General features: G+C 48.9%; 1 protein-coding gene across 2 annotated transcripts in view; it reads left to right on the forward strand.

Moving 5' to 3' along the window:
• Window positions 1-26,453, forward strand: part of Osbp2 (oxysterol binding protein 2) — a 168,237-nt gene that overhangs the window by 48,267 nt on the left and 93,517 nt on the right. For both annotated transcript variants that reach the window (XM_087909147.1, XM_087909148.1), the window contains exon 2: window positions 1,601-1,809. In XM_087909147.1, coding sequence (XP_087765273.1) covers window positions 1,601-1,809 — 209 coding nt within the window. The remainder of the gene's footprint in view (window positions 1-1,600; window positions 1,810-26,453) is intronic.

A 26,453-nucleotide genomic window follows, 5' to 3' on the forward strand; every position in this document is an offset into this window, starting at 1 on the left:
AGCCACTGAATGCTGTAAGCAGAGCTTGATGAACCGCTCTATCGGAGCTCAGAAGACAAGAGCGCTGAGAGAAACGTGGATGGAGGTTTCGGAGAACAAAGATTCTATCGAGAGTTAACTAGGGGCCATAAACGTATTTTTGCCAAGAATCTGTCTTTATTCTGTCATGTTTTGAGAACCTGAAGTGAAGTAAACCCACAAATAAGGGGTCAGTTTATTTCAGAGGAAATTTTAGGACAGGAGAGCATTCGTGCTGGAGCTGATGTCATCCAAGCTGTTAAAGATCTGAACTGCGAGAACCTTGTGCTGCACAAGGGGACGGGGACAAGGAAGGTGTCTGGGGACCAAAACTCCATCTAGTGCATCAAGACAGCCTAAGATGCTCCTCGGAAGCAACTGCCCAAGAAAGTGTTTCCCCGCATCAGCACACTTAAACTGGTGGCCGGGCAGCCTGAGCTGGTGGGAGAGCTTGTTGGCAGCATCCACGTGATTGCTGGTTATGAAGGCATGGAGGATGCAAGATTGAGGGGGATCGCGGAGAGCTGCAGAGGCCAGGTACTCTGCAGCAGGGTTGGTGCCTTGCAGAAGCCCGAGGGTCATAGGAAATCTGCCAAGGAAAACTGCTGGCATAGGCTGGATTCCCACCCCCCGATAGAATCTCTGTGTGTCGTGGGCAGAGTGTGTGTGTCCAGCAGAGCTGGAAGGGTAGCACTTCAGAGACTCTTGATTACATTATGAGCCAAAATAAACCTTTCCCTTAAGCAGGCAAAGAACAAGAGCTTCCTTCTTCCATGTCCTTTATATAGGACTAGAATCTGGGCCACTGGAAGGTCTGGCCCAGATTAAAGGTGGATCTTTTCACCTCAAAAGGTCTGGATTAAGTGTGGGTCTTTCTACTTCCAATGATTCAGTTAAGAAAAATCTGTCACAGGTGTACCCAGCCACTTGGGTTTTAGTGGGTTCCAGATGCAGTCAAGATGGCAGGCCACCAGAATAGCAGGCACAGCAGGAAATTGCCAAGTGAATTCATTCCCCTGGCAGTAGTAGATGCTTGCCAACTGTTCTTCCCTTTGTAACAGTCCAGATTTGGGGTTCTCATGGAGTTCTGGATTTTCTTCAAGTGTCCAAGGGAGTGAGTTAAAGTGAATTCATTTATGACAGTTAGATCTCGGCTTTTAGACATGGGCCCAGCTGGAGATAATACAGACTTTTGTCCCCACTACTTCTCCTCTGGTGCTGTTAGCTCCCCAGTCTCATCACTGACATGAGGTGGCATCACGTTAGCCCTGTCATTGCCTTGAGCAACAGTGATAGCATCTTTGCTCTGTGTCTTTCTTGGTGGCACAGCATGACAGTCTCAAGGACAGCACCATTCCTGGGTTACTTCAAAGCAGAAGGTACCCCAGGCCTTCCCCTTTGAGCTCTGGGCCTCCAGTCTCTGCTCTAGTAGTAACATCTCATTCTTTGCTTCCAAGACTTAGTGGGAAGATTCTGGCCTGGAGCTCCCAGGGGCAGAGATGAAGATTTCTTTAAGAGTTTCTTCTGTCTGGAAGTACTGAGTTCGTGAGCCTCACCTCATACTTTCTCTTGAATCCCACAGAAACCAGGGTGAAATGGCCCACACCTGCCGTGGAACCATCAACCTGGCCTCCGCACACATTGACACAGAGGACTCTTGTGGAATCTTGCTATGCAACGGGGCAAGGACCTACCACCTCAAGGCCGGCTCCGAGGTGGACCGGCAGCAGTGGATCACCGTCCTGGAGCTGGCCAAGGCCAAGGCTATCCGCGTGATGAAAACTCAGTCAGGTAGGGCCCACTCAGCACAGGGAGTATATATGACTGGTGCCACGGTGTCCCACCAGAGGATGTGGGAATCAAAAGCACTTGGAAACAGCAGTGACCAGGAAACCCAAAGGAGTCTGGTCCAGTTCAGAAGGCCAAAGGCCTGCGTGTGTGCCCTTCCCACTTGGTCAGGTGTACCCTCCACAGTGAGAGAGCTGCTCTGCCAAGGTGTTTGTGGGCGGCTGACCTGGGCACAGACATGTTTCCAGTGCCAGGGGCTATGTATGCCTTCTTTTGAATAAGAATGATTATGAGAACTTTAATAAACTAATGTTTCAGATGTTATAGTAATCCAGGCCCGGAAGCAGCGGTATTGGGTGGGGGTCTAGGAGGGTGTACCTGTGCCTCAGACTCGATTTCCCCAGTGACCACATTGTGAGCGCTGAGGACAGTTTCCTATCCTAGCTTGGCCAGGCAAGACATCAACTCTCATGGTCCGAAGTATTTTACCTTCTTAAATTGATTTTTATTTTTAGAGACAGGGTTTCTATGTGAAACAATCCTGGTTATCCTGGAACTCACTCTGTAGACCAGGCTGGCCTTGAACTCACAGAGATCTGCCTGCCTCTGCCTCCTGAGCGCTGGAATTAAAGACAAGCACTACCACTCCCCCCACAGATTATTTTTAAATATACAGTATTGTGTATGATTTATAAGCTCATAGCTCTAAAATCCCGTGAGGAAAACTCATATTGAACTCCTGCCCCTAGCTGCCTACCTAAGTCTCTCACCAGAGGTGCCAGAGTTGGTGACTTTGCCATATGCTCCAGGAGGTACTGGTCTAAAATGCAACACTCCACTGCCTTTCCCTGTTTAGCTGTTTATCCTAAATGTGTCCCTGTTAGTACATGAAAGCGTTGCCTTGGTTTTTGCAATATGGTTTTTCACTGTATGGAAGTACCAGAGTTCATTTAACCTGTTGTCTGGGGATGAGCCATTAGGCTGTTTCTTAAGATTTATGTACTTTATGGGTATGAGTATTTTCCCTACATGTCTGTTCATCGTGCATGTGTGTGTGTGCGCGCGCGCGCGCGTGTGTGTGTGTGTGTGTGTGTCCCAGCATCCAAAAGAGGGCTCCAGATCTTCTGGGACTGAAGATGGGCAATTGTAAACCTTTATGTGGGTGCTAGGAACTGAACCCAGGTCCTCTGAAAGAGGAGCAATTGCTTTTAACTTCTGAGCCATCTCTCTAACCTGAAGCTGTTTTCTTATTTTTCTGCACTGCACAGTGGTCCAGGGAGTGGCCTGCGGGTGTTTTATTTCAAGAATGCATATGTACAGATGGACACTGGAGTGGAGGAGGCTGTGGGGGCATTTAATGCAAGGGCTGTGTTAGATTGCTTAGGGCAGCTGTAGAGAGATGGTGGGCGGAAAGAGAAGCTCATCTCACCTTAAGCAGGACCATGTTTACTCACAGGGAGGGGACACTTTTGTTACCCAGGCCTGCAGATGGCCAAAATGCCCCCAGGAGATGGAGTGCATCCCTTCATTTGTCAGGGTGGAAATGCCTTCCATAGTCTGCAAGGGAAGCTGGGAAGTGTAGTCTTTCAGCAAGGTGCATTGGGGCTGTTCTAAGCCCTGAGGACAGCCACTGTGGTGACAATGGGGTTGGGCTTGCTCAGGTCAGCCTTGCTGTTCAAGTGAGCAAACCTGCAGCTTGTGGAGAACTTGCTTCCTCTTTTCTCTGAATGAGTGACTACAATAGCTTCACTTTTTCCTGGGAGCTTCTAAAATTGGTGGATAGGCAATATTTATTAGATTAACTATTTACATTTATTTATTGTGTATATGTGTGTGTGGTGTATATGTGTCTATATGTGTGTTTATGTGTGTATGGTGTATATGTGTGTATGTGTGTGTGTGTGGTACTGAAAGACCCCCAGAGTCGGGAGACTCTCATTCAAGTGTCGGGATAGCACGACCCCCCAAGAACTCATGAGAGACCGTCCTTGCTGTAATCATATAAGGTTTATTCACAGGAACCAGCGTGCTGGAGCCGAGACTCATATCCCACGCAGGGGTAGAGGAGTTCGACCCCAAGTAGCTAGGAAAAGGGGTATTTAAGGGAAGAAACCACAACCCAAAGTGGGTAGGGAGGGTGTCATTGGAAGATTCTGAAAATACCAGTGATAATCACAAGGGGGTAACTCCCCGTTTCTCAAGATTGTTCTCAAGATTATAATCTAACTTTGTGGTCAACCAGTTCCTGGAACAAAGTCACCAAACCGGCTAACCTAGATTTTTGGCTCTTCTTTTCCTGGTAAGGGGTCTGCATTTATCCTGGTCTTTCAGTACATAAGTGTGTATATGTGTGTAGGTGTGTGTGGTGTACATGTAGGTGCATGAATGTCACTGTGTTGTGTGTGTTATGCCCAAATCCACGAAGTCACCACAAAAGCCAACAAGGAGACCAAGTCCCGTATGTAAAAGCAAAGAACTTTTATTTTAAGCAAGTTTGCAAACTTGGTCTCTCCGCATGTCTAATGTATTGGAATAAACGGAGAGTCCCAAGCTCAATTAGAATTGTGTTTTTATAGTAGTAAAGGTGGGGGTGAGGGGTTTCTGAGGTTTAGGACCACTGATTGGCTGACAGTTGTCTAGGGGTGTCCTGGTGTGTGTGTGCTGGCAGGTGGTCCTATCTACCTCGGTTGGAATGTTAGGCATTTCCTTTTGATGATCTGTTTTTGGGTGGTGTTTGGATAATCTCAGTTTGTGGTTCTTCCTGCAGCCAGGTATTGCTTCAGGATAAACTACTGAGACTCAGGCCTTTTATTAAATTTATTGATGGCCGAGTTCTACTCTGGCAGGTGATAATGGTTGGAAGTAAAGAACTTCCTTCGGGTGACCTACCCAGCTTATCATGGCTGGCTCCCACAGTGTGGAGTTCAAAGTGTTAGGAAAAAATCCTAAAATGAGCAGCTTTGCCAGCACAAAGAAATCCAATTAGGTCAGATCAAACCGAATTAAAATGCCATTGTTTTATTAAATACAGCGCTCTTGGGTGGCCAAGTGCAGGGCGGGGAGACAGTAAGGCAGGGATCACATGCAAACCCAGAACCACATGTTCCTCCTCTGAGAGCCCACTTAAATACCCTGTGGGAGTGGTCCTGACCCTCCCCCAGGGAGGGATGAAGACCTGGCAATCTGGGATTTGGAGTCCAGACCAATGCAACTCCCAGGCCAGGGGGCTGGGATGGATGCCAGGGGCTGGGGTTACGCTCCCGACTTATTACTGGTCTTAATAAAGGACAACTTACAGATTCACCTTGTGGGTTCCCAGGATGGAAGAACTTAGCTAAAGTCTGTTATCTGCTGAACCTAAGAGGACCATTCAAACCAGCACATTCCACTCCCTGCCCCCACAGATGTGTAGCCATATTGTACTGCAAAATTTGCTTAATTCATCTTCAAAAGTCTCCATAATTTTTCACAGTCTCCACACTGTTTAAAAGTCCGAAGTCTAGAGTCTGTTCTGAGACTCAAGGCAAGCTCTCAATTGGAACTCCCTGTAAAATCTAAAAAGCACATTACATGCTTTCAATGTGCAGTGCCAAAGAATATACGTTATCATTCCAGATGGGAAGAATGGGGACACAGTGAGGAAATGCCGAGCCAAAGTTAGGGTTTCTATTGCAGCAATGAAACACCATGACCAAAAACCAAGTTGGGGAGGAAAGGATTGACTTGGCTTACCCTACCAGATCATAGTCCCTCATCGGAGGTTAGAACAGGAACTCAAGCTGGGCTGGAACCAAGAGCTGATGCAAAGCCCACGAAGGGGAGCTGCTCACTGACTTGCTTCTCTTGGCTTGTACAGCCCACCTTCTTATAGAACCCAGGACCATATATAGCCCAGCGAAGGCACCACCCACCATGAGCTGATCCCTCCCACATTGATCACTGAGAAAATGCCTTACTGGTGGATCTCATAGAGGCATTTCCTCAGCTGAGCTCCTTTCTCTCTGATGACTCTAGCATTAAGTTGAAACACAAAACCAGCCAGTACCCAAACTAGACCAAAACTCAGCAAGGCAAACTCCAAATCCTGTAGCTCGATGTCTGATGTCAGGGACTTAGATGGCTCTGCTTGTTAGGATTCAGGCTTTATGCTGGCCTGGTCTGGCATCTGGCAGGATGTACCCAGACTGTACCCTGACCAGCCTAATCTGTACACAGGCGCAAAGGTCCCTTTAAGAGACAAACTCCACCCCCTCTTCCCTGCTGTTCTTCTGAAGAGGCAGGTCTCTATCTTTCCTCCTCCCCTCCTCTCTCTGTCTCTCTCTCTGTGTCTCTCTCTCTCTCTCTGTCTCTCTCTCTCTGTCTCTCTCTCTCTGTCTCTCTCTCTCTCTCTCTCTCTCTCATGTCTCTCCCTTCCCTTCCTCTTCCTACCCTCTCAGTAAACTCCACACTCAGGTTCTCTCTGCATGGCATATTCTGTCACCCACCGTGGGCCCAACCGCAAAGGTCCCTCTCTCGCGCTGTTTCTTAACACTGCCCTTACCGCGTTGCTTCTCTCTCAGGCTGGTCCCACTCCCTCTGTGCAGCTCTCCTCCGCAGACATCCTGCAGCACTGCCACCTCTAACATCTTGGGGTCTCCAGCGCAGTCCAGGCTTCACTTTCACAGCTTCACACAGTGGCCCCTCCAGGCTTTCATGCATGGACTTCTGATGTACACCTGCCCTCAGTGGCTCTCCCTAACCAGAGAGGAAGATCCCACAACCCCTTGCTCCTCTATCCTTCATGACTCCAAAGCTAGACTCACGTGGCCAGTGCTGCCAAGTCAGCTGTGTGCTTGGTGAGGAGCCTGCTCTTCTCCTTGAGTTACATTTGAATAAGCTTTGATTTGTGGAAATGTTTTTTTGCCCTTCATCTTGTGTGGATCAGGCCTTTCCTCGCCTCTTTCAGCACATGCCTTGGCTCCAACGTTGTATTTCCTGATGTTCCTTTTCTCCCCAAACTACACTTTGTATTTGTTTTGGCCTGTTTTCGTTTTAGACTTGCTTAAGAGTTATCATTAATAATCACACGACAGAGCCAGTATTAGGCTGTTTTGACATCTCCACTAAATAATCAGTCCTAAACTTGCCAGCTTAGCCTCAGGCAGATTCTTAAGACAAAGGCAAAAAGCAGTCACATCCTCTGCCAAAATATTGTGAGAATGGACTTTAGTCCAGCAGCTACTATTGCTCCTCTCTGAAGCCTCCTGAGCGGGGCCTCCGTTATCCTGCTCCCAGCACTGCCATCTTCCAAGCCCCTACACTCTGCTTACAGTGTTCAACTGCTTTCCTAGTCGAAAGTCCCAAGGTCTCCAAAAACAGCATGGCCAGGCCTGTCATGGCAAAACCCCACTCCCTCACACAACTTCTGCCTTAGTTATTTTTCTATTGCTGTGGAAAGACACCGTGACCAAGGCAACCTATAGAAGAAATGGTTTACTGGGAGTTCATGGATTCAGAGGGTGAGTCCATGGCCATCATGGCAGGGAGCTTGGCAGCAGCAGGCACACATAGTGCCAGAGCCATGGCTGAGAGCTTACATCTGATCCACAGGCACAAGACAGAGAGAGAGCGAAAGCAGACTGGGAATGAGGTGGGCTTTTGAAACCTCAAAGCCAATCCCACAGTGACACACCTCCTCAACAAGGCCACACCTCCCAGTCCTTCCCTGGTCCAACAGCTGGGGACCACATATATGAGCCTATGGGGGACCATCTCATTCAGATCACCGCAAAGGGAAACTGGTACAAATGTTGAGACGGATGGAGATGAGAACACAGCATAAAACATTCATGGGGTACAGCAAGAGTTGCTCTCAGAAGTTTCTGCTGTAGAAACACACATTGGCAAGCTGGTGGTGAAGAGGAGACTCAACAAACAGGAAGAACAGACCACAGTCACTAAAGCCAGACAGAAACGGAGCCCTCTTGTTAGCTCAGCCTGCCCCTTAGAGTGCTGGTCAGACCCCATCACAGGAAGGAATCAGGCCACGTCCTTCTGCTCTCTTTCCTGGAGGTTAATTTTGCATCAACTCCTCTTCCATACCGACTTTGGCCCTTGTCTTATTTCTAACAGTTATTGCTACTGACCTTGCAGAAATAAAGAGAACTATATATAGTTGGATAACCTAGACGAGATGAAATGGGAAAATGTCTAAGCAAGATCACTGTGACTAACTGCAAAAATCTTAACATTTGCAAAGGAGTATGGCATGGGAATCAGATCTCACAGTAAAGAAAACCCAAGACCAGATGGTAGTGCTGGGGAATTCTACCAAGAACTTAAGGAAGCATGTACACCAGTCCTATAAAAAAAAAAGAAAAGAAAAGAAAAAGAAAAAGAAAGAAAGAAAATAAGCCGAATAGGAAGAAATAATTCTTATTCTGCAAAGCCAGCCCTGACACCAAAGCCGCCAAACTCCACAAGAAAACTTGGCCCATCATCCTATACGAGCACAGATGTAAACAAAATTCAACAGTGTATTATAAAGGATTGTGCTCCATAATCAAGTAGGATTTATTTCACAAGTTCAAGGAGGTTCAAAAGAAAAGCAGTCCATGTAATATACCAGTTTGATGGATGAGGGCTGCACAGTCATCTCAAGCAACGCAAGGAAAGGAGATGACGAATACCCACCACTCTTTCGCCATACAATAACTCAGTAAGGGCTGGAGAGAAGGCTCGGTGGTCAAAGCCCTGACTGCTCTTCCAGAGGACCTGGGTTTGATGCGCAGCACCCGCATGGTGGCTCACAGCCATCAGTAACTCCAGTTCCATGGACTCTGATGCCTTTCTCTGACCTCCATGCACCAGGCATGTATGTGATGCACATACATACATCCGGGCACGGAGAACCTGTGCATTTAATATCCATGGTGAGCTTGGGACCTAGCACTGAGCATAGCAGTGGGGTTAGAGCTCAACCAAGGGTCTACTGTAGTGCCTGTGTTCCATGGCACTCTCAGCAGATCTGCTAACCTCCTTGTGGGGGAAGTGTTGAGGTGAGGTTTCTCTGTGCCTGGTACCGCTGGGAAAGGTGATCATGAGTTCTGAGCCTGTTCAAACTATATAGTGACACACACTCTCTTAAACACCGATGAAGAAAACAGAAGTCAGGACGTGTGGATGAGGGCAGATGAGGGCACAGGCCCGGTTTCTATGGTTCAGAGGGAATCAGGGCTGAGGGGAGTGAAGCTGGTTTCGGCTTAGCTTGAAAGACAAAGCAGAGCACCCGAGATGTGTGAGCAGGGACACAGGGAGGTTGCAGCTGACAGCTGAGCCTTGTAGCGGGCCCCAGTGGCCTTGCCAGAGCTTGATACTGTCCTTCTGGGCTAGTTTTTTGTTTCTTCAACTTCTCACTTTCCATGTTGGGAGGCATGCTGTATGGTAGCACAGGCAGATCCCTCGGGCTGGGGCTTGTCCAACACTGGGTAAGCACCTTGGTCTCTCAGTGCCTGTTTCCTCGTCTTTGAAATAGGCAGTCGGTCAGGGTTTACTCCAAGTCCCCACCCACAACCATAGGGCCCTGGTTAAGCCAGGTATTTCTGGCATCCAGCTCCCCTGTCTTTAACTGTACTGCTCAGCTTCTGGGAGGATTATTTGACAATATGCAGAAAGTGGCACACTGTGGGTACAACGAGATTCATTTCTGGGAGCTGTGCTGTTGAGTAGTGTGCGCTACCCTTCACATGCCATTCTGCTCACAGCCAGCGGCAGGTAGTGTGACAGAGCCGCTCCATGGGAGACCAGGTTCCGGTCTGTCCCATCTACCTGCTGCCTGTCCACCTGAATCACAGCACCAGCCCTAGATGACCTCTGTGATCACATCTCTCAAGGATTGTCGTGTTGGGATATGAAGGGTCTCCTTCTCAAAGGCTCGTGGATTGGGTTCCCCAGTTGGTGGTCCTATTTAGCGAGAGTCTGGAAGCTTCAGGAGGTGGGATTTTTCTGGGGGGAGGAAGTCACTGGCAGAGAGTACTTGGGGGAACCCTGTGCCTGGCACCTTCCTGTTCCTTTCCTTGCTGCTGATCAGCCATGAGTTGAAGAAACCCCTCTTCCTCAAGCCCTCATCACTATGATTCTGTCCAAGTTCAGGAGACCAGGCAGCCATGGGCCAACTGCAAGAAAAGCACTAATACAGACATATCACTCGTGGTGCAGGGCCTCAGCCAGGCCGTCCTAGGAGGCAGGACACACTTCTTGAGGAAGTGTGAGTGTCAGGCAGGGAGCAGCAGCTAAAGGGGAGAGTGGGTTCTCTCTGCCGGCTCTGTCCCATCCGTGGGTCTTCTCCAGTCAGAACCAGCTATTGGTGTAGGACTGACCTGGAAACCCACACTGCCATGACACCCAGACACCTCTGGAAGCAACTGCCCACTTGGGCCCCTGAAATTTGTCCCTATGGACTTCTCCGTTTTATAATTGTGCCCTGACTCCAGCTGCCCATAGGCTGGAGGCAGACCCAGTCTCTGCTCTGCAGTCATTCTGATGATGTGCGAAGTCCCAGCTGACCATCTGCTCAGCGCTCTCACACTTTAACCACGATCTCAGCAGGAATGAGCAACATACAAAGGCACAGACGCACCCCGAGCTACCTGGCACAGTGGAGGTGTGGCTGCTCCCCTGGGGTTGATGGCAGGGGTTTAAGCAAAGGGCTGTAGATCTGATCCGGAACCAGGGACATCAAGGGCCTGAGAGACATCAAGCTCCCCTGGGGTTGATGGCAGGGGTTTAAGCAAAGGGCTGTAGATCTGATCCGGAACCAGGGACATCAAGGGACAAGAGAGACACCAGCCTGACCAGAATCTAGGACTCCGACCTTTGGCTAGGAGAATGACAGGGAGAACAGTTGACTGAGTTCAGTGTTGAGAGCCCAGAAGGCGCTGTCCATCCCAGGCAGCCCTGTTTTCAGTGGGCATTCCCTCTTCCAAAACCCCTACCAATGTGACCTCTTTCTCCTGGAATCTTAAATCTGATTGTTTGAGTACAGGTTGAAAGGTGGGTTTGAATAATGGTTACTCTTGGGCTGTACTGGGGAAAGGCGGGTATGCCTGTAGCCTGCAGTACGGACTTGTTATCATCAGACTTTGGAAGCAGTGAGGTAGCTGGTACTGAAACAGCTCATGAACCAATGGTCCGTCCTCCTGTGTCTATTCCTTCTGCTTTGCTTGATGGCGGCTCTGATGGCCCCTTCCCCTGTTGCTGATGGTGGCTCTGATGGCCCCTTCCCCTGTTGCTGATGGCGGCTCTGATGGCCCCTTTCGCCTGTGTATTTGGGGGTGCAGGGAATACTTTCCCTGGTGTAGAGCTGGTCCTCATTTGTGCATAAATACCGTGTCACGATCACTAAGCTCCAAGAAATCAGAAGCTCACAGGACTTGCAAAAGCAAAACTGAACCAATCCTGCTACATGAGAGAAAGCCAGTGAATTTTCTTTCAATGTGTTTGCGAATTCACAGAGAATGTTGAAGTGAGCCAGCCACGGCGCAGACTTTGTAAGAGGGTCTGAGAGACCAGGACTCGGGGCGCTCTTTGCATTCACTTTCCCTCCAGACAGCCCTGTGGCACGTATGGGAAACTCTTTCTCTCCACATTCACGTGGAGTCACTCAGAGCCAAAATGTTTCACATGTGCCCATGTTCACATGTCATTCAGGCAACCTCTGTCCGTGTCCTTTTGTGTTCCGGGGGCTAAGCCGGTGCAGATAGACTCCAGTGAGTCCCGTAAAGGAAGAAGAGAGTTGTGCTTCAGGTGGAGTAAGAAGCCAGGGGAACGGGGACCCTGTTGTATGGCACTGTTTGAGGGAAGACACGAGCAGACGTCTCCTTGCTTCAGATACGGAACCCATGACAGACCAAAGGACGGATACCGCTGAAGTCCACCTGGATGAAACAATGAGTGCTATAGATTGGGGCTCCTTACAGTATGGGTGAGGGGCTACTTACAGGAGCAGAAATGACTCAAAGGCAGCTGCATCACTAGTGCCCATCCAGCATGAGTGACAGCTCACAAAGCTGGGACCCTGAGCACACTACAGCTCTGCAGATAAGAGTGTCCTTTATAGGTGGCTCAGCCAAGCTGAGCCTCTTCTGGGAAGCTGGGCTGGTCTCCATTTCTGCTAGTTGACTGGTCTGGTCTGAGCCTCTTCTAGGCAGCCCAATTGGTCTGAGAGAGCTCTCAGCTGTCCCTACTGCATATACCTGAAAGGGGAGGGGCCTAGTGTATCTGCTCTGTTTCAGGCACGGTCTGAAACCTTTGAGTTGTGTACTTCCTGAGTTTAAGGATCTTCTCTGCAGGGTGGAAGATTTTATCTGGGAGGAAATTGTAACCCCCTTGTCCCAGAAGAACCCTTGGGATAGATCTAGCCATGGCCTGAACAGAAGCTCAGGCAGTCTCTTCCCTGAGGAAGATGGAGTATTGAGGGGAATTGGGTGACTGGGTGCTGTGGTAGGGTGAGCGTGGACGAGACAGGGTGAGGGGCCTTCCACAAGGGAAGAGCCATATGTCAGACTACAGACAGCATGGCCCACTCCATCTAAGGTGGTAGTTTTTCTGAAGCATCAAATATTGCATCTGAGGGAATTCCGCCCCCTTTATTGCAAAACTAGGGCCTTCTTTTAGATCATGGTGTTAATCTTTTTCATTTTCTAAATGATAGTGTTTATTCCACTTGATTCTGTTGGAAGAATAAAAGTTTGGCAGCTCATTTGGGGTCTGTTTTAGCAAAACTTCCAGTACGTCCAAGTCTGGACTCTTCAGAGAGTGGAATCTTGCATGTGTGTCGTTGCTAATGAGAGTACCCATCTCTGTGGCATGTTACCTGACAGAATGACCTGAGGGAGGGGCCTATTTTGGCTCATGACTTTACAGGGATTTCTGCTCACACGGCAGGGAAGGAGCCCAGTGAGCTGGCTCGGTCTATGGCAGGACGTAGCAGCCAGTCTTCATATGTGGTTATCCCGGACACAGAGCAGGGCTGGCACTGTGGGCAGGAAGACCCTCCCAAGGCTCTTCCCTAGTGACCCACTTCAGCTGCCAGGTTCTGTCTCCTAAAAGCCCCCATCTGAGCATTTGAAACATGAACCTCTGGGGAACATTACAGTTCAGACAATAACTATGACAAAGTATGGTAACCATGACAGAGCGTGTGGTATGGGACCACGCAGGGGATGGTCATGCTGTATTTGTTCTGGGCCTCTCTGGATAGCAGCCTTCTCCTTCCTCTCAGTCGTGGCTTTGGGAAAGGGACCCATGGCCCTGGGCCCACTCATTCCCCTCCTCTTGGCCCGAGAACACAACTGACCCTGGGCTTCTTGGCTCCACCTCCAAGTTATCTTCGGGGAGACAGGCCCTTCCAGCCTTTACACTCTGCTCATTCTTCTTTTTTTTTTTTTTTTTAAACTCTTGATGTTTTTCTTTTTTTCTTTTTTTTTTTAAATATTTATTTATTTATTATGTATACAATATTCTGTCTGTGTGTATGCCTGCAGGCCAGAAGAGGGCACCAGACCTCGTTACAGGTGGTTGTGAGCCACCATGTGGTTGCTGGGAATTGAACTCAGGACCTTTGGAAGAGCAGGCAATGCTCTTAACCTCTGAGCCATCTCTCCAGCCCCCTCTGCTCATTCTTCTTAAACCACAGGCTGAGAGGGCAAAGGTCTGTTCTCTTGGTACCCGCTGTGAAGCTGTTGTTTTCTCCCCGATGCCACCGAGGGATTTGGAGGTGACCGTATGCTGTATTTGAGCACACAAAATCTAGAAGTCCTTTAACAAGCCAACCTGCCTACATAGGTGAGGCCTGCTGGGCTTGCCTACCTGCAGGAAACCCAAAAGGACCCCTTGTGCCAGGTCCTGCCACTGTCCTGCTTCCTGGCATCGACCTTAGTCCATCTGGTGGCATTTTCTTTGCCCTGCCCCTCACTGAACCCAGGAAAAATAGCCATATTCTCTCCTACCTCCGTCCTCCTGCAGTGGCCTGTCTTCATCGTTGCTGTGCTTGGCTGATCACGCCTTTGTTTGTTTGTTTGTTTGGAAAGGCTTCACTATGTAGTCCAGGTTAGCCTTGAACCCCTGATCCTCTTGCATCCACCTCTCCAGTGCTAGGATTATAGGTGTTTGCCACCCTGCCTGGCTTGTAGCAATAACTATGGTTTTGTTGGTTTGACATTGAGTTTTCTTTGTCTTTTTTTTTAATGATAAATATTGCTTCTAAGGAAGACATGGTCCAACCTGTTATCCTTACATACTGTTCACAGTGCTGAGCCATCCTTATGTCCTTGTACCCTGTCTAAGGTTACCTAACCGCCCTGCTCTCTGACCAGCCCCCAAGGGCTCTCCCTCTGCCTGAGGAGCCATGTGTCATTCCCCTCCAGGTTTGTCTACCACCATGCTCAGGCTGAAGGGCAGCTCCTGGCTGCCACCCATGACATCTCTTCTTGGAGCAGCTCCAGCCCTACTCCCTACTGAAGCTCCCTTTGAGACTCAGCCATTTGCTGCCTGCATCCTCCAGACATCATTGTGACACCTGCTCCCTTTCTCTGCCTTCAGGTTCATGGAGACTCGTGTCCCCTGTCCCTCTGCCTTCTTCCCAAGTGCTGGAATTACACGTGTGTGCCACAACACCTGGCTTGCACTTACCATGGTTTTGTTGGTTTTAAATTGTGTTCTCTTTGCCTTCTTTACTGAATGATAAATGCTACTAGGCTACCTCAGCTGTGGCACATGGTTATCTAACCACACATCTCCTAACCTCTCAGCACATCCACTGGCCAGATCCCCACACCGGGAGCAGCCCCCTTACGATCTCCTGTGCAGGTCTACTCCACTTCCGGGTAAGCATTTGTACCGGAGCAGATAGCTCATGACCTCGAATGTCCAACTTTTTGACACTGTGACATGATGTTGTCATCTATAAACGAGTCAGGCTGAGTTCATAGCTTTCATGAGATGTGTGGGGTCCTCAGGCCACAGGTCACAATGCCTGGACCTAAACATCCTCACTTCCATCCTACCATCCCACTTGGCAATGCCAGACCCACAGGGTCTGGGAGCAGAGAGCATGCAGGGCTGTGAGCAGCTAGCTGACGGTGGAGGCCTCCAGTGGCTGCTGCAGCGCCTCCCTGTTGGCTGGTGATGGACGAGGACATTTGTCACGAGAGACCAGAGCTCACATCGGGGTCTTGCCAATGCAGACTGTTTTATTCTCAGACCCTTTCTTTGCCTGACAGGAAAACAGCCTATGAAAGGGTACAGCATTTCCTGGTATTCCAGTGATGAGGAGCAGGGCAACCCTAGGTTTGCTCACCATAGCGCTCTTCCATGTGGAAAAAAGCTTTCTCTGGTGTCCACAGCTGCCATCTGGTGGCTGGACGGACTTTTGGACCTGGCACAGCTGTGCTCACTCAGCTGCCTTTTAAGGTTCTCTGGGGTCATTGGGATGCGGGAGAAGAGCCCAGTCAGAAGATGGAATCCCCTCCAGGTAGCCCCCTCCCTGTGGGAAGGCTAACCAGGCCAGAGAAGGGTCAGCTACGCGCACTGCCTGCTTTTCCTACCCCGCCGCTCATTCTTCCAGATTCCAGTGTCTCAGTGCCTCGGCTGGGCTTCCTCCCCACTCACCAGCCCTCAGGTCCTCAAACCCAATGCTGTGTCCCCTTGTCAGCACGCCCCTGGCATCTTCGGCCATGCCACAGCATGACACACCTGACCTAACCCTACCTGTGGGCCTGTGGGCTCTATGGCACCAATTTAATTACTACGGCGTCAGCAATGGCCTGTGGCAGTCACCTTTCTTGTGCCCTTGACTCTGATGAACTCCTTTCTTTGATTTCTTTCTTTTCTATTATTTATTTATTTATTATTTATTTATTTATTTATATTTTTGAGACACGGTCTCAGTGTGTGTAATCCTGGCTGCCTAGGACCCAATTTGTAGAACAGGCTAGTCTTGAATGCACAAAGATTCACTTGCCTCTGCCTCTTGAGTGCTGGGTTTAAAGAAGTGTGCCCTGCCACCTGCTCCCTCAGCTTCTGCTTGGTGGGGAGTTGTTCTTGTTTGCTTGTCCAGCTGTCTAGCTTTCCTCACCCCTGATTGTCCGTCTCCTGACCATGGGCAGCAGGGCACCAGAGAGACCTAGGCTCACATCCCGATTCTGACTTGCATCAGCTGGGTCACTGTTCCCATGTTTCCACCCGTAGAGCTGGAGGTTGTCTGAAAGAGTAGACGGAATTGTGTTGCACAGAGTGCCATGGCCCCATGTATTCGCTGAGAGTTAAACAGCCACAAGGCCATTTGATGCTGCATCAAACAGGCGGTGATTCAGAGTTTTTCCTTCCAGGATCTTCTGGAGTGTGGAGAGGTGTACATGAGAGTGGAGACAGCTCCAGGTCAGGCCCGCAGAGCAGGAAATCTTTGGGATGTGACAGTGCAGGCAGCAGGGGAGCTCCAGACTCAGAAATCTCTCCCTGTAGTAGAAAGTACTGTGGTGCACACCCCCACTGCACTTCCCCCATCACTTAGCCGTAAGTGGTAGACAGTGTATAAATCTCTGGTATTGGCCCAAAAGACCAGAAAAGGCATCTCTATGAAGCTAGAAAATACCAGATGAGAAAGAGGTAGGGAGAGGAAGAGAGAGAGGGAAAGAGAGAGAAAGAGAGAGAGAACACATGCGTGTTTGGTAGACTGACCCCATTAAGTAGTTTATGGAACCAAGCATGGTAGTGCATACCTATAATCTCAACACTCAGGAGGTTGAGACAGGAGGATTGAAAGTTGGGGCCAGCATGTACTAAATGGTAATATCTGCTTCAGAAAAATCATAAATTGTTTATAAAGTCCTGGGCTCATGTCTAGCTGTCTCATACCTAGGTGACTTCACTAGTAAACTCCATAAAACATTTGTAAAAGAAGCAATCGTGTCTTCTAGAAATCAGAGAGAGATTCCCAGGCCATTGCATGACGATGCTGTTGCCTTGATACAAAATTAGGCAAAGATGGTACAAGAGAGCCCCAACTCAATGTCTGTCATGAACATGGTTTGTAAAATCTTCAAAATACTAGCGGTTGGAACCCAGAAAGACATAAGTAGGATAGTTCACATGATCAAGATGGATTGAGGCCAGGAGCCTAACAAAGTCAGCATTTGATGTTCAGTCTGAGGAGCAGGAACAAAGCCAGTATCACCCTGCGCATGTTGGATGCTTCTCGGAGATGGATAGAGATTCCCACTCTTGTCCCCAGACCCATGCTCACTCACAGTCAGCAGATCAAGTAGAGAAAGGCAGCAAGGTCACCCAGATCAGAACGGGAGAAACAGACCGTCCTTGCTTGCAAACGACACAAGAAAGCTGTAGAAAAATCCTTACATATCAGCAGCATGTCACCCTGTGTTGTTTCTTTGCTTGTTTGATTTGTCAGTCGTCATGGTCATGGGGGCACATACCTCTAATCCCTGTCTTGGGGAGCTGGAGACAGGAGGAGAGAATTAGAGACCAGCATGGGATCCTTATTGAGATGCAGGCCAGCATGGGAATCCATCTTACCAAGCCTCCCTGGGTAGGATGGCAGGATTGTTTACAAAAAGAAACCAACAAAAAACAATTCAAGCCACTCACACTGTCCCGTTTGACAAATTTTATTTATTGTGTGTTGTGTATCTAGAATTCAAACATGATGGCCACCTTGCATTTTATCAGCCCACACTTTGTCCTGTCTTGGGGAACCGTGATACCTGGTTTCCTTGGGGCCTCTGCTGTGGACCTCGTAAGCACTGCAGCTTGGATGGAAATAGATCCTGGCAGTCGGGGGCCAAGGACTATCACAAAGTCGTCATAAGTATAGCAGCTTACAGCCCTGCTCCAGGGAACGGTTTTCCTAGTGTGACAGCTACACTCAGGTTCCCGGACCTGAGTAACAACTCCGCTCTGCTTGGAGAAGGTTTGCTCAATGAAAGTGTTACAGTTCTGCCCTGCTCTGGCCCCAGAGAAAATTGTTACTTCTCCGCTCTGCTAACACTCCAGCTTAAGGTCTTCACCCAAACCTCATTCAAGGGATTTATTGGGAGGGAAGAATCCTGGAGGGCCACTGCCTCTGCCAGGGTGAAAAAGGCATCCCCCCACTTAACGGGTGCAGGGCTTATTATATAGGGTTTCTTAGGGGCGGAGTTTTTCCAGGGTGAAGATTTTCATGGTGGGAATTGGTCAGGTTTCAGTCCTTGAGCTTGGGCAAGCTCAGAGATTGCTGGATTTCGTGCTTAGGGATTGGATGGTTTTGGTGCTGAATTGGTCAGGGGCAAAGTGTGTTTCTTTGGCTCTGGTTTCAGGGTAGTGAATTGGCTCTGTTCTCAATGTCAGGGTGTGCTTTTTGTCTCTGGTTTCAGGGTCAAGTCTTTGGCTCTGGTTTCAGGTCAAGTTGTGCTACTTTGGCTGGCCCTTTTAACCCTACAGACCTCCTCTTGGTCTGCAGGCAAACCACCTTTATTTATAAGCAAATAAAAATATCCTTTAAGTTAACACAAGGGGGTGCTAGAGGATGGCTCCTGCATGTGCCCTGCTTCTATTGGGATGCCCAACATAAAGCTCAGGGCGTGTGAATCATTGTTAGATGATCTTTCTATCTGCCTCACAGGATGAGGGGACGTCTGGAAAGCTGTAGGAGCTGGGCACGAGCCAGCCATCTTTTTATCTGGGGTTTCATTTCTGGAGGCTGGTCAGGCTCAAGGGGAGCCATCTCTGGCCCTGTACCCTTCCCTTCCCTGCCACCACTTCGATGTCACAGCCTATTCTGACATTATAACCCAGTGTCAGAACCTTCTCACCAGCCAGATTCTGACCTTAGAGCCACCAGACAGGCAGCTGAGCAGGGTTGGGGTGTGGGTGGCTGGTGGCCCTGGGGGGCCTACCCTAAAGAACATCTGGGCAGCCCATCAGCCTATCACTCCAAGATGGAGATCCTCTAAAAGGTAAGGCTTGCAAGCATCCCTCCTGTTGGCTCTGGTACCCAAAATAATTCCTGGGGAGTGTGGGGTTGGCATGGCTTTGTAAACACCTCTCTAGAATTTTCTGTTTGTGTCCCTAGGACACAAGCGGCTTGAACAGTCAATGGTTCTCCCTTCTTACATGAAGGAATGGCTTTCTGAAATGTGATGTCTGTCTCCATCCATTTATTTTTATGTGTATGGTGTTTTGACTATATGTATGTGTATCAGGTGCATGCCGTGCCCACAGAGGCTGGAGATGGCATCAGATCCCCAGGGAATGGAGTACAGATGGGTATAAGGCACCATGTGGGACTCAGAGCCTGGGATCTAGAACCTGGAGTCTTCAAAAGAGCCCAGTGCCCATAACTGCTAAGTCAGATCTCCAGCCCCTTCCATCTCTTTGGAGACAGGGACGGTTGTGTAGCACACGCTGGCACGGGATTTGCCATGTGTGTTAGCTTAGACTGGCCTGAGAATCCTTCTTCCTCAGCTTCCTGAGTGTTGGGAGTTGTGTGTGCCAAGAAAGGGGCAATTCTATAGTTGGAGAAATGAGGGTTTCTGGGTTTTATTAAAACCAGGACAGGATGGGGCTGGGGACAGACACACTTCTGGAGAGCTCCTAGCAGGTAGGACCTTCGGCAGCATCTTGCATGTCGCTAATTTGAAAAGTAGAAAGGTACCTTAAAACTTTGGGGACGGGGTTTTAAAAACCTTTTGTTTAATTGTTGTGGGAAAGTCAAGGGCCTGCGGCCCCTGTGTGTTCTTAGTGCACTGTTACCAGCACGGCCAGTCCTGTCTGGAAGCCCTGTTGGTTCAGGACACACAACCATCACTCCATTCCCCCACCCCTCTGTACCAGACTTTGTACCTAGTGCCCTATGTATACTAGGCGAGCCCCCTCCCCCCTTTTTTTAAATTTTGAGACAAGGTTTTGCTACATTGTCCAGGCTGACTTTGAACTTGTTCTGTAGCCCAAGGTGACCTTGAACTTGTCATCCTTCCAGTTCGCCCCTAAAGTGGTCAGGATTGTGGGCCTATGCCACTAGGCTCATCCATTTATCTTTAAAGAAGAGTTTTTGTTTTTATCAAAACTGTTATGCCCAGATTATGGAGTCCCCCAAAACCAACTGCGAGACCAAATCCTGTCTGTAAAAGCAAAGAGGTTTTATTCTTATTCGACTCTCCATGTGTCCAGGTGGGATTTTTATAATAGCAGAGGTTGGGGTGAGGGATTTCTAAGGTTCAGGACCTCTGATTGACTGACATTTGTCTAGGAGTGTCCTGGTGAGAAGCAATGGGTGTGTGCTGGCAGGTCAGCCTATCTACAATGGTTGGAATGTTAGGAATTTCCTTTGGATGGTCTGTTCCTGGGTGGTGACTGGGTAGTCCTGTTTGTGGTCTGGTTTGGAATCAGGTATTGCCTTAGGGTAAACTACGGAGACTCTTGTGATTATCATGGTTGGTTCCGACAGAAACATGACACCCAAACCCATGAAATCTACACTGGATTGAGGTTTTCTTAAAGGAGCTGTGTTCTTTCCTTTGTACCTGGCAGAGTGTGAGGAGGTAGAAAGGGGATTCAGGGGGCTGAGAAAGAACCCAGCGTTGGCTTCCAGCCAAGAAGCTGGCTTCTGAGCAGTCCCAGGGCATCATAAAGAAAGTTAAAGAACCTTGCTTGAGATATTTTGACTCTTCCCTGGGAAAGGAAGTGGGCCTCAGGACAGTCTTCTGAGGGCTTGGCCTTAGTGAGTAGAGATGATGGGGGTGGGGCTAAGTGGGGAGCTGCTGAGCCGGAGCGGCACAGAACACCTACCATCTGCAGGCTTGGCTTTGGATGCGACCCTATGACCCACACAGATGGCTCTGGCTTGCTGAGGAGCCCACATGAACCAGTGCTGGCTGAGAGGCTCAGATGGATGGGTCGCTAGAGTTCAGATGGATGGCTTTTCTTAGTGTGAGTGATCTGGGCCCTCCACCGCCTCAGCCAAGCCCATCAGGGTAGAAACAGGCATTGTGGGAGTTTTAAAACTGGTGATTCTAGTCAAAAAGGCTGAGAGTAGGAAAAGCCACTGCCACTGCCAAGACCGCCTCAGCCTCACCAGGGACGTGAACGTAGCTTTCCTGCCAGGCATTGATTACTCGATTACTAGTTACTTACTGGTAGCACAGAAGCATACAAACATAGGCCTTTGTAATTACCAAGTCGGACAGACTGGTACACTGTTGTCATTCAGACGTCAGACTGGCACACTTGACCTTAACCTGAGGCAAGGGTGACAAAGGGTCGAAGCATTTTCCTGGGTGCCCTCTGCACTCCACTTCGTCTCCACCCTCAAAGGTCAAGGCTACTACTATTCTACACCACAGAAAGAAGCTGGGTGTTAAAAATGCTGCAAGATCCCTGGCGGCAGTAGGCAGTGGGCCCACAGAGCAGCTAGTCCCAGGCAGGGATGGCTGCCAGTCTCCGAGCTGGCAGGCTGGTCCCTGCGAGCCGGGTGTGGGGGGGGGGGCAGGCGGCAGGTAGAAGGCACATGGACAGACAGATCCTACAGAACAAAATTGGATATTTATTACTTAGAGGAGTGGGGAGGAGAAGGAGAAGAGGAAGAGAGAGACAGAGAGAGGGGAGCGGGAGAGAGGGAGCGCATGCGCCAAAAGGGAACAGTGAGAATCAAGATGGCTAGAGGAGGGCAGAGGTCACCAGGAGTGGGCATGGCTTGTCTCTTAAAGTGACAATTAACCATAACACAGGGTATGGAATCTCAGTTGCCCAGTGGCACGAACAGGTGTGGCTGACTAAAAAGCGTGAAAGTTGGGATTCTGACTTTGACCTTGAGTTTCTGTGAGACCTTTCTTCCCACCAAAGGTAAGAAAAACATTGGCATCTCAAGATGATTATGAGGGGGAATAGCAGCAACAAAGACAGTAAAACAGAACCACACAAAACCACGAGGTGAGAGGGAGCCAAGAGGAGCAGCTGGAAAATTCAGTCATTGTCCGCACTGTCCTCGGCCCCTCCACTGACCACAGACCTAGGACTCCTGGGAAGCAACTATTTGGAGACGTGGGCAGGAAGTTCAGAGGACACCCAAGGTCACACATAGGCCTTGTGTGTGGTGCAGTAGCTGTGTACTTAGCCACATTGGCAGCGGCAGGCGGCAGGCTGGAGCGAGCGGCTGCCCTCCTTCAGACAGACGCCTTTCACCTCCTCACTCCACCGGCCTTTCTTCCATGTTTGGTGGTCTTGGGTGATGAAGATCCTAGTGCGTTTTCTGTTGCTGTGATAAAACACTCAGAGCAAACACAGCTTTAGGAAGGAGAGGGTTCCTCTGGTTTGTACTTCTGGGTTACAGTCCGTCATTGAAGGAAGTCAAGGCAGAAACTCAAAGCAGAAACTGTGGAGGAATGATGCTTTTCGGCTCCGTTATAATCGTGTGTTTAGCTAGCTTTCTTATCTAGTCCAGGTCCACCTGCCTAGGGACGGTGCCGCCCACAGTTATCTGTGAACGTTCTGTATCTGATGCACAGAGTAACTTCTTGTGGCAGCCAGACCCTAGACTCTTTTCTAACTAGAGGCCTTAGGCTGCCTTAAGAACATATTTTAAAATGAAAATCATAAGATAGAGGAGAGAGATAACCTTGAAAGCCATACTGGAGTAACACACAGGATTTTTTTTTTAAACATGATTAATAAAAACCTAGAGACAGATTTTGGGGTTCAACCTGAAGGTCAGGGAAGCAAAAGAGCCAGCCAATGGCTCTTAACCTCTTATCTCAGTCCAAAATGACAACCCTGTGTCTAGGAGTCTCAGAAGGACAACTCGTGAGAACTCTCTCCTCCCAGTAATGGTTTAGATAAAACGCTGTGTTCCCTGAGGGCCAGCCATCAGGGCCAGCCGGGTCCCAGGAAGATGGGAGTTGGCAGGTGAGAGACCTCAGCGGGTCAGCAGGTCAGCGGGGCAGGTAGTCCTGAGGAGCCAAGGCAAATGAGAGACAGACAACATGCAGAGAAAGTGGGCGTAGTTTATTTAGTAGGTTATGGAGGGGAAAAGGGAAAGGCTAAAGGAGAGAAGGGGAAAGAGGAGAGAGGCGCGGGGGGTTGGGTGATGAGAGCCAGAGAGTGCAGAAGCTACCTCTTTAGGAGAGAGAGAGAGCACTGGCTGGAGGAGGCGGGATATCTGCTTCCCTCCGTGGAACTTGGTGGAAAGGGAGGGGTTGGGAGAGGGCGGGGCTTGTCGTTCAAAGGGACTGGGTACCCAGGTGACAGACCAGGCCAACAGATCATTACATTCCCATCTCTTTCTTATAGTAAAAAGGCAGGAAGTTAGACACAACAGGTTAGAGGAATTGGGATGGCAGATTCTTAAAACTGCTTCCTGCTTATTTGTGGGAGTCATTTTGAGGGGAACTTGAGAAAGCTGGGTGCTGGTCACATCCTGGGGTAGCTGATCGCTTTACTCCTGTCTAGGGTTTGTGATATGGAACTGTCTGGTGTCTCTTGGACCTGGCAAGGTGTTGGCAGAGGACAAAGTTGAGTTTAGGAAGAAAAAAATTTCAGGACCAGGGAATTGAGAGAGGTGTATCTGACCTGTTTAAGGCAGATCCTTCAATTCGGCTCCCTGGAACTCACAACAATTCTTTGGGTTTGTGAAAACATAAGTTTTAGGCATTATATTGTATAAACAGCATACTTAGGTCAATGACTGTGATGGATATTTTTGCACAATGGAAAGTATTTGTAAGACTATGAAAGGCAGCGGGAGAGAGAAATTTGATAACTTGTATTTGTCCTCACACCTTTATAACTTGCAGGTGCACACTTTAATAGCTTGTATTTGTATATTACTGAAATTTGCTTGGCGAGACTGTCCTTTTACACCAACAAAATCTCTCAGCTGTCAGATTGTATCAGAGAGCTTTGAGAAGGATAAGATTTTACTTGAGTGACTGATTTAAAATGTGACAGAGAACTTACGCAGTTGCCCACCTAGAGCTAGGCTATCGATTCCCGTGATTCTATCCATGTCTGGAGATCTTCAGTTTAGATGAAAGACAGTTTTTCCCAGTAGTCAGTACTTGGTAGTTGAAACGAATTGGACGATGGACATTGTTCTGTGCCCACCTGTCTTCTGTCTTCTTTGGAGGAAATAGAGGGCTGCTAGGAGCCAACCTGTCTCTGTTATGAAAAGTCTTTTAGTAATTAAACATTTAAATGCCATATTCCCCAGATCTCTGAGCAGTTGAGGGCTGTTTATCGGGTATAACTACCGTATAGAGTCTTCCTGGAGAACTGAGTTCGAGCTTGACTGTACTGGCTCTCAACCTAACAGGGGATATTTGAACTTGTGAAAGACAAAGAAGGAAAAAAACTGTTTGCAATAAAGCTGACAATAGTGGAGAACAGCTTAATATATTTTAAAATAGGGTTGGATTACATATACAGTATTTTTTGTAAGAGACTTAAAAGTGCATACCAATTTAAAACATGAGGTATTGTTTTTGAAGTCTGGAATGAGATACAATGGACAATTATAACAGTAAATACATGTGCATTTACATCCAGTTGAATTTAAGTCCTATACACATACAGTTAAATGAAAAGTGAGCAAAAGGAAGCTAGTACAACGCATATAATCTATAAAAAAAAAAAAAGATCTTCCTGCCCTGGGACTAATGATGAGTAGGTCATTGAAGTTTAAGCAGCAGATTAGCCTGGCTCGAGAGTCAGCACCTTCAACCCATGCTCTGTGCCTGCCACAAAGTACAGGGGAAGCTGCCCACTGACATGGGGTGTGCTGACTAAAAGACCCATCGCCTAGTGCAAGCCTGCTGTTGACATGTGCAGGAGCCCGGTGCTTCCTGCATGTCCTAGGCTGCACTTGTTGCAGCAGGACCTAGCCGCAGTGATTGCCTGCAGGAAGGTCCCGCCTTTGAAGTTGTTTCCCAGTTCCACTGGGAAAGCTCTGGAAAGAAAGGGAGCTCCTTTGTCATAGAAATAGAGCTGAGGAGAAAATGCAGGCCTTCTGTCTCACACCTGAGCTGGGTGGAGACAGATGGGCAGTGCCATTGGTAGCTGGGAGTTCTTTTTCCATGGTATTTGTTGGTCTCGTTGCCCCTCCCAGCTGCTGGTGTGGCCTTTTACCCCTGCTTCTTGTGTCTCAGACGAATTACAAAACACTCACTTGTCTAGTTGGGGCTCTATTACTGTGAAGAGACACCATGACCACAGCGACTCGTATAGAGGGAAGCATTTCTTTGAGGTGACAACTTAGTTTCAGAGGTTCGGTCCATTACCATCACGGTGGGGAGCATGGCAGTGTGCAGGCAGGCATGGTACTGGCTACATCTCGATCAAAAGGCAACAGAAAATGGTCTGTGACATTGGGTGGTATCTTGAGTTTAGGAAACCTCAAAGCCTGCCCCCACAGTGACACACTTCATCCAGCAAGGCCACACCTGTCCCAACAAAGCCACACCTCCTAATAGTGTCACTCCCTGGGAGCTTATGGGGTCTGGTTACGTTCAAACTACCATACAAGTAGACAAGTGTCCCCCAACACATGCAGTGGATGTTGAAACTGCAGACGGTACCAGGCCTTGTGTATATGCTCTGACTTCCTGTCCACAGACACCTATAGTATACTTTTACTTTCTTACTTAAAAGAAGGTCTTGACAGCTTTTCCTTGGCCTATCCCAGTTGACAGCATCACTTTTCTCATGCTTTGGGGCTGCTATTGAGTAAAACGAGTGCAACTTGAGCACAGGCACTGTGATACAGAGGCAAACAACCTGGTAACTGAGGTACCTACCAAGGGGATGCGGGAGGGTGCTGCGTACAGCATGGGCATCTACCAAGGGGATACCGGAGGGTGCTGCATACAGCATGGGTACCTACCAAGGGGCTGTGGGAGGGTGCTGCATACAGCATGGGCACCTACCAAGGGGATGCGGGAGGGTGCTGCATACAGCATGGGCATCTACCAAGGGGATACCGGAGGGTGCTGCATACAGCATGGGTACCTACCAAGGGGATACCGGAGGGTGCTGCATATAGCATGGGTACCTACCAAGGGGATGCCGGAGGGTGCTGCATACAGCATGGGCACCTACCAAGGGGATGTGGGAGGGTGCTGCGTACAGCATGGGCACCTAGGACACAGATGGTTTGCACCCTAGAAAGTCTGGTATTTTATCCTTCTAATCACAGTGGGGTACTATTTAGGAATACTTTATTTCTGAAAATTTCCACTTAATGTATTTTCAAATTGCAGTTGCCTTTGGACAACACTGTGGAAAGAAAAAACGCAGCTAAGGAGCGGCTGCTGGGCGCTCTGCTTAGCTCTCCTCTTACCCGAATATTACCTTTGTATGTGTGTATGTGTACAAGTGTGGGGGTGCCCAAGGAGGCCAGCGATGGGCATGAGATCCCCCTACCCGACATGGGTGCTGGGAACCAAACTCTGGCTCTTGGCAGGAGCAGCAAGTGCTCCTCGGTCATCAAGTCATATCTCCAGCCCCTTAGTTTTATTTGGATGTCATTTTCCCATCAACTGTGCATTTCCTGTGTGCCAGTCAGATTCTGGTTCCATACAAAGAAGACCCCACACCCCGCTCGGTCCACTTGCCCCAGTTAGTTTTCT

The sequence above is a fragment of the Myodes glareolus genome, chromosome 8, assembly GCF_982192425.1.
Source record: "Myodes glareolus chromosome 8, mMyoGla1.1, whole genome shotgun sequence".
Classification (NCBI taxonomy): domain Eukaryota; kingdom Metazoa; phylum Chordata; class Mammalia; order Rodentia; family Cricetidae; genus Myodes; species Myodes glareolus.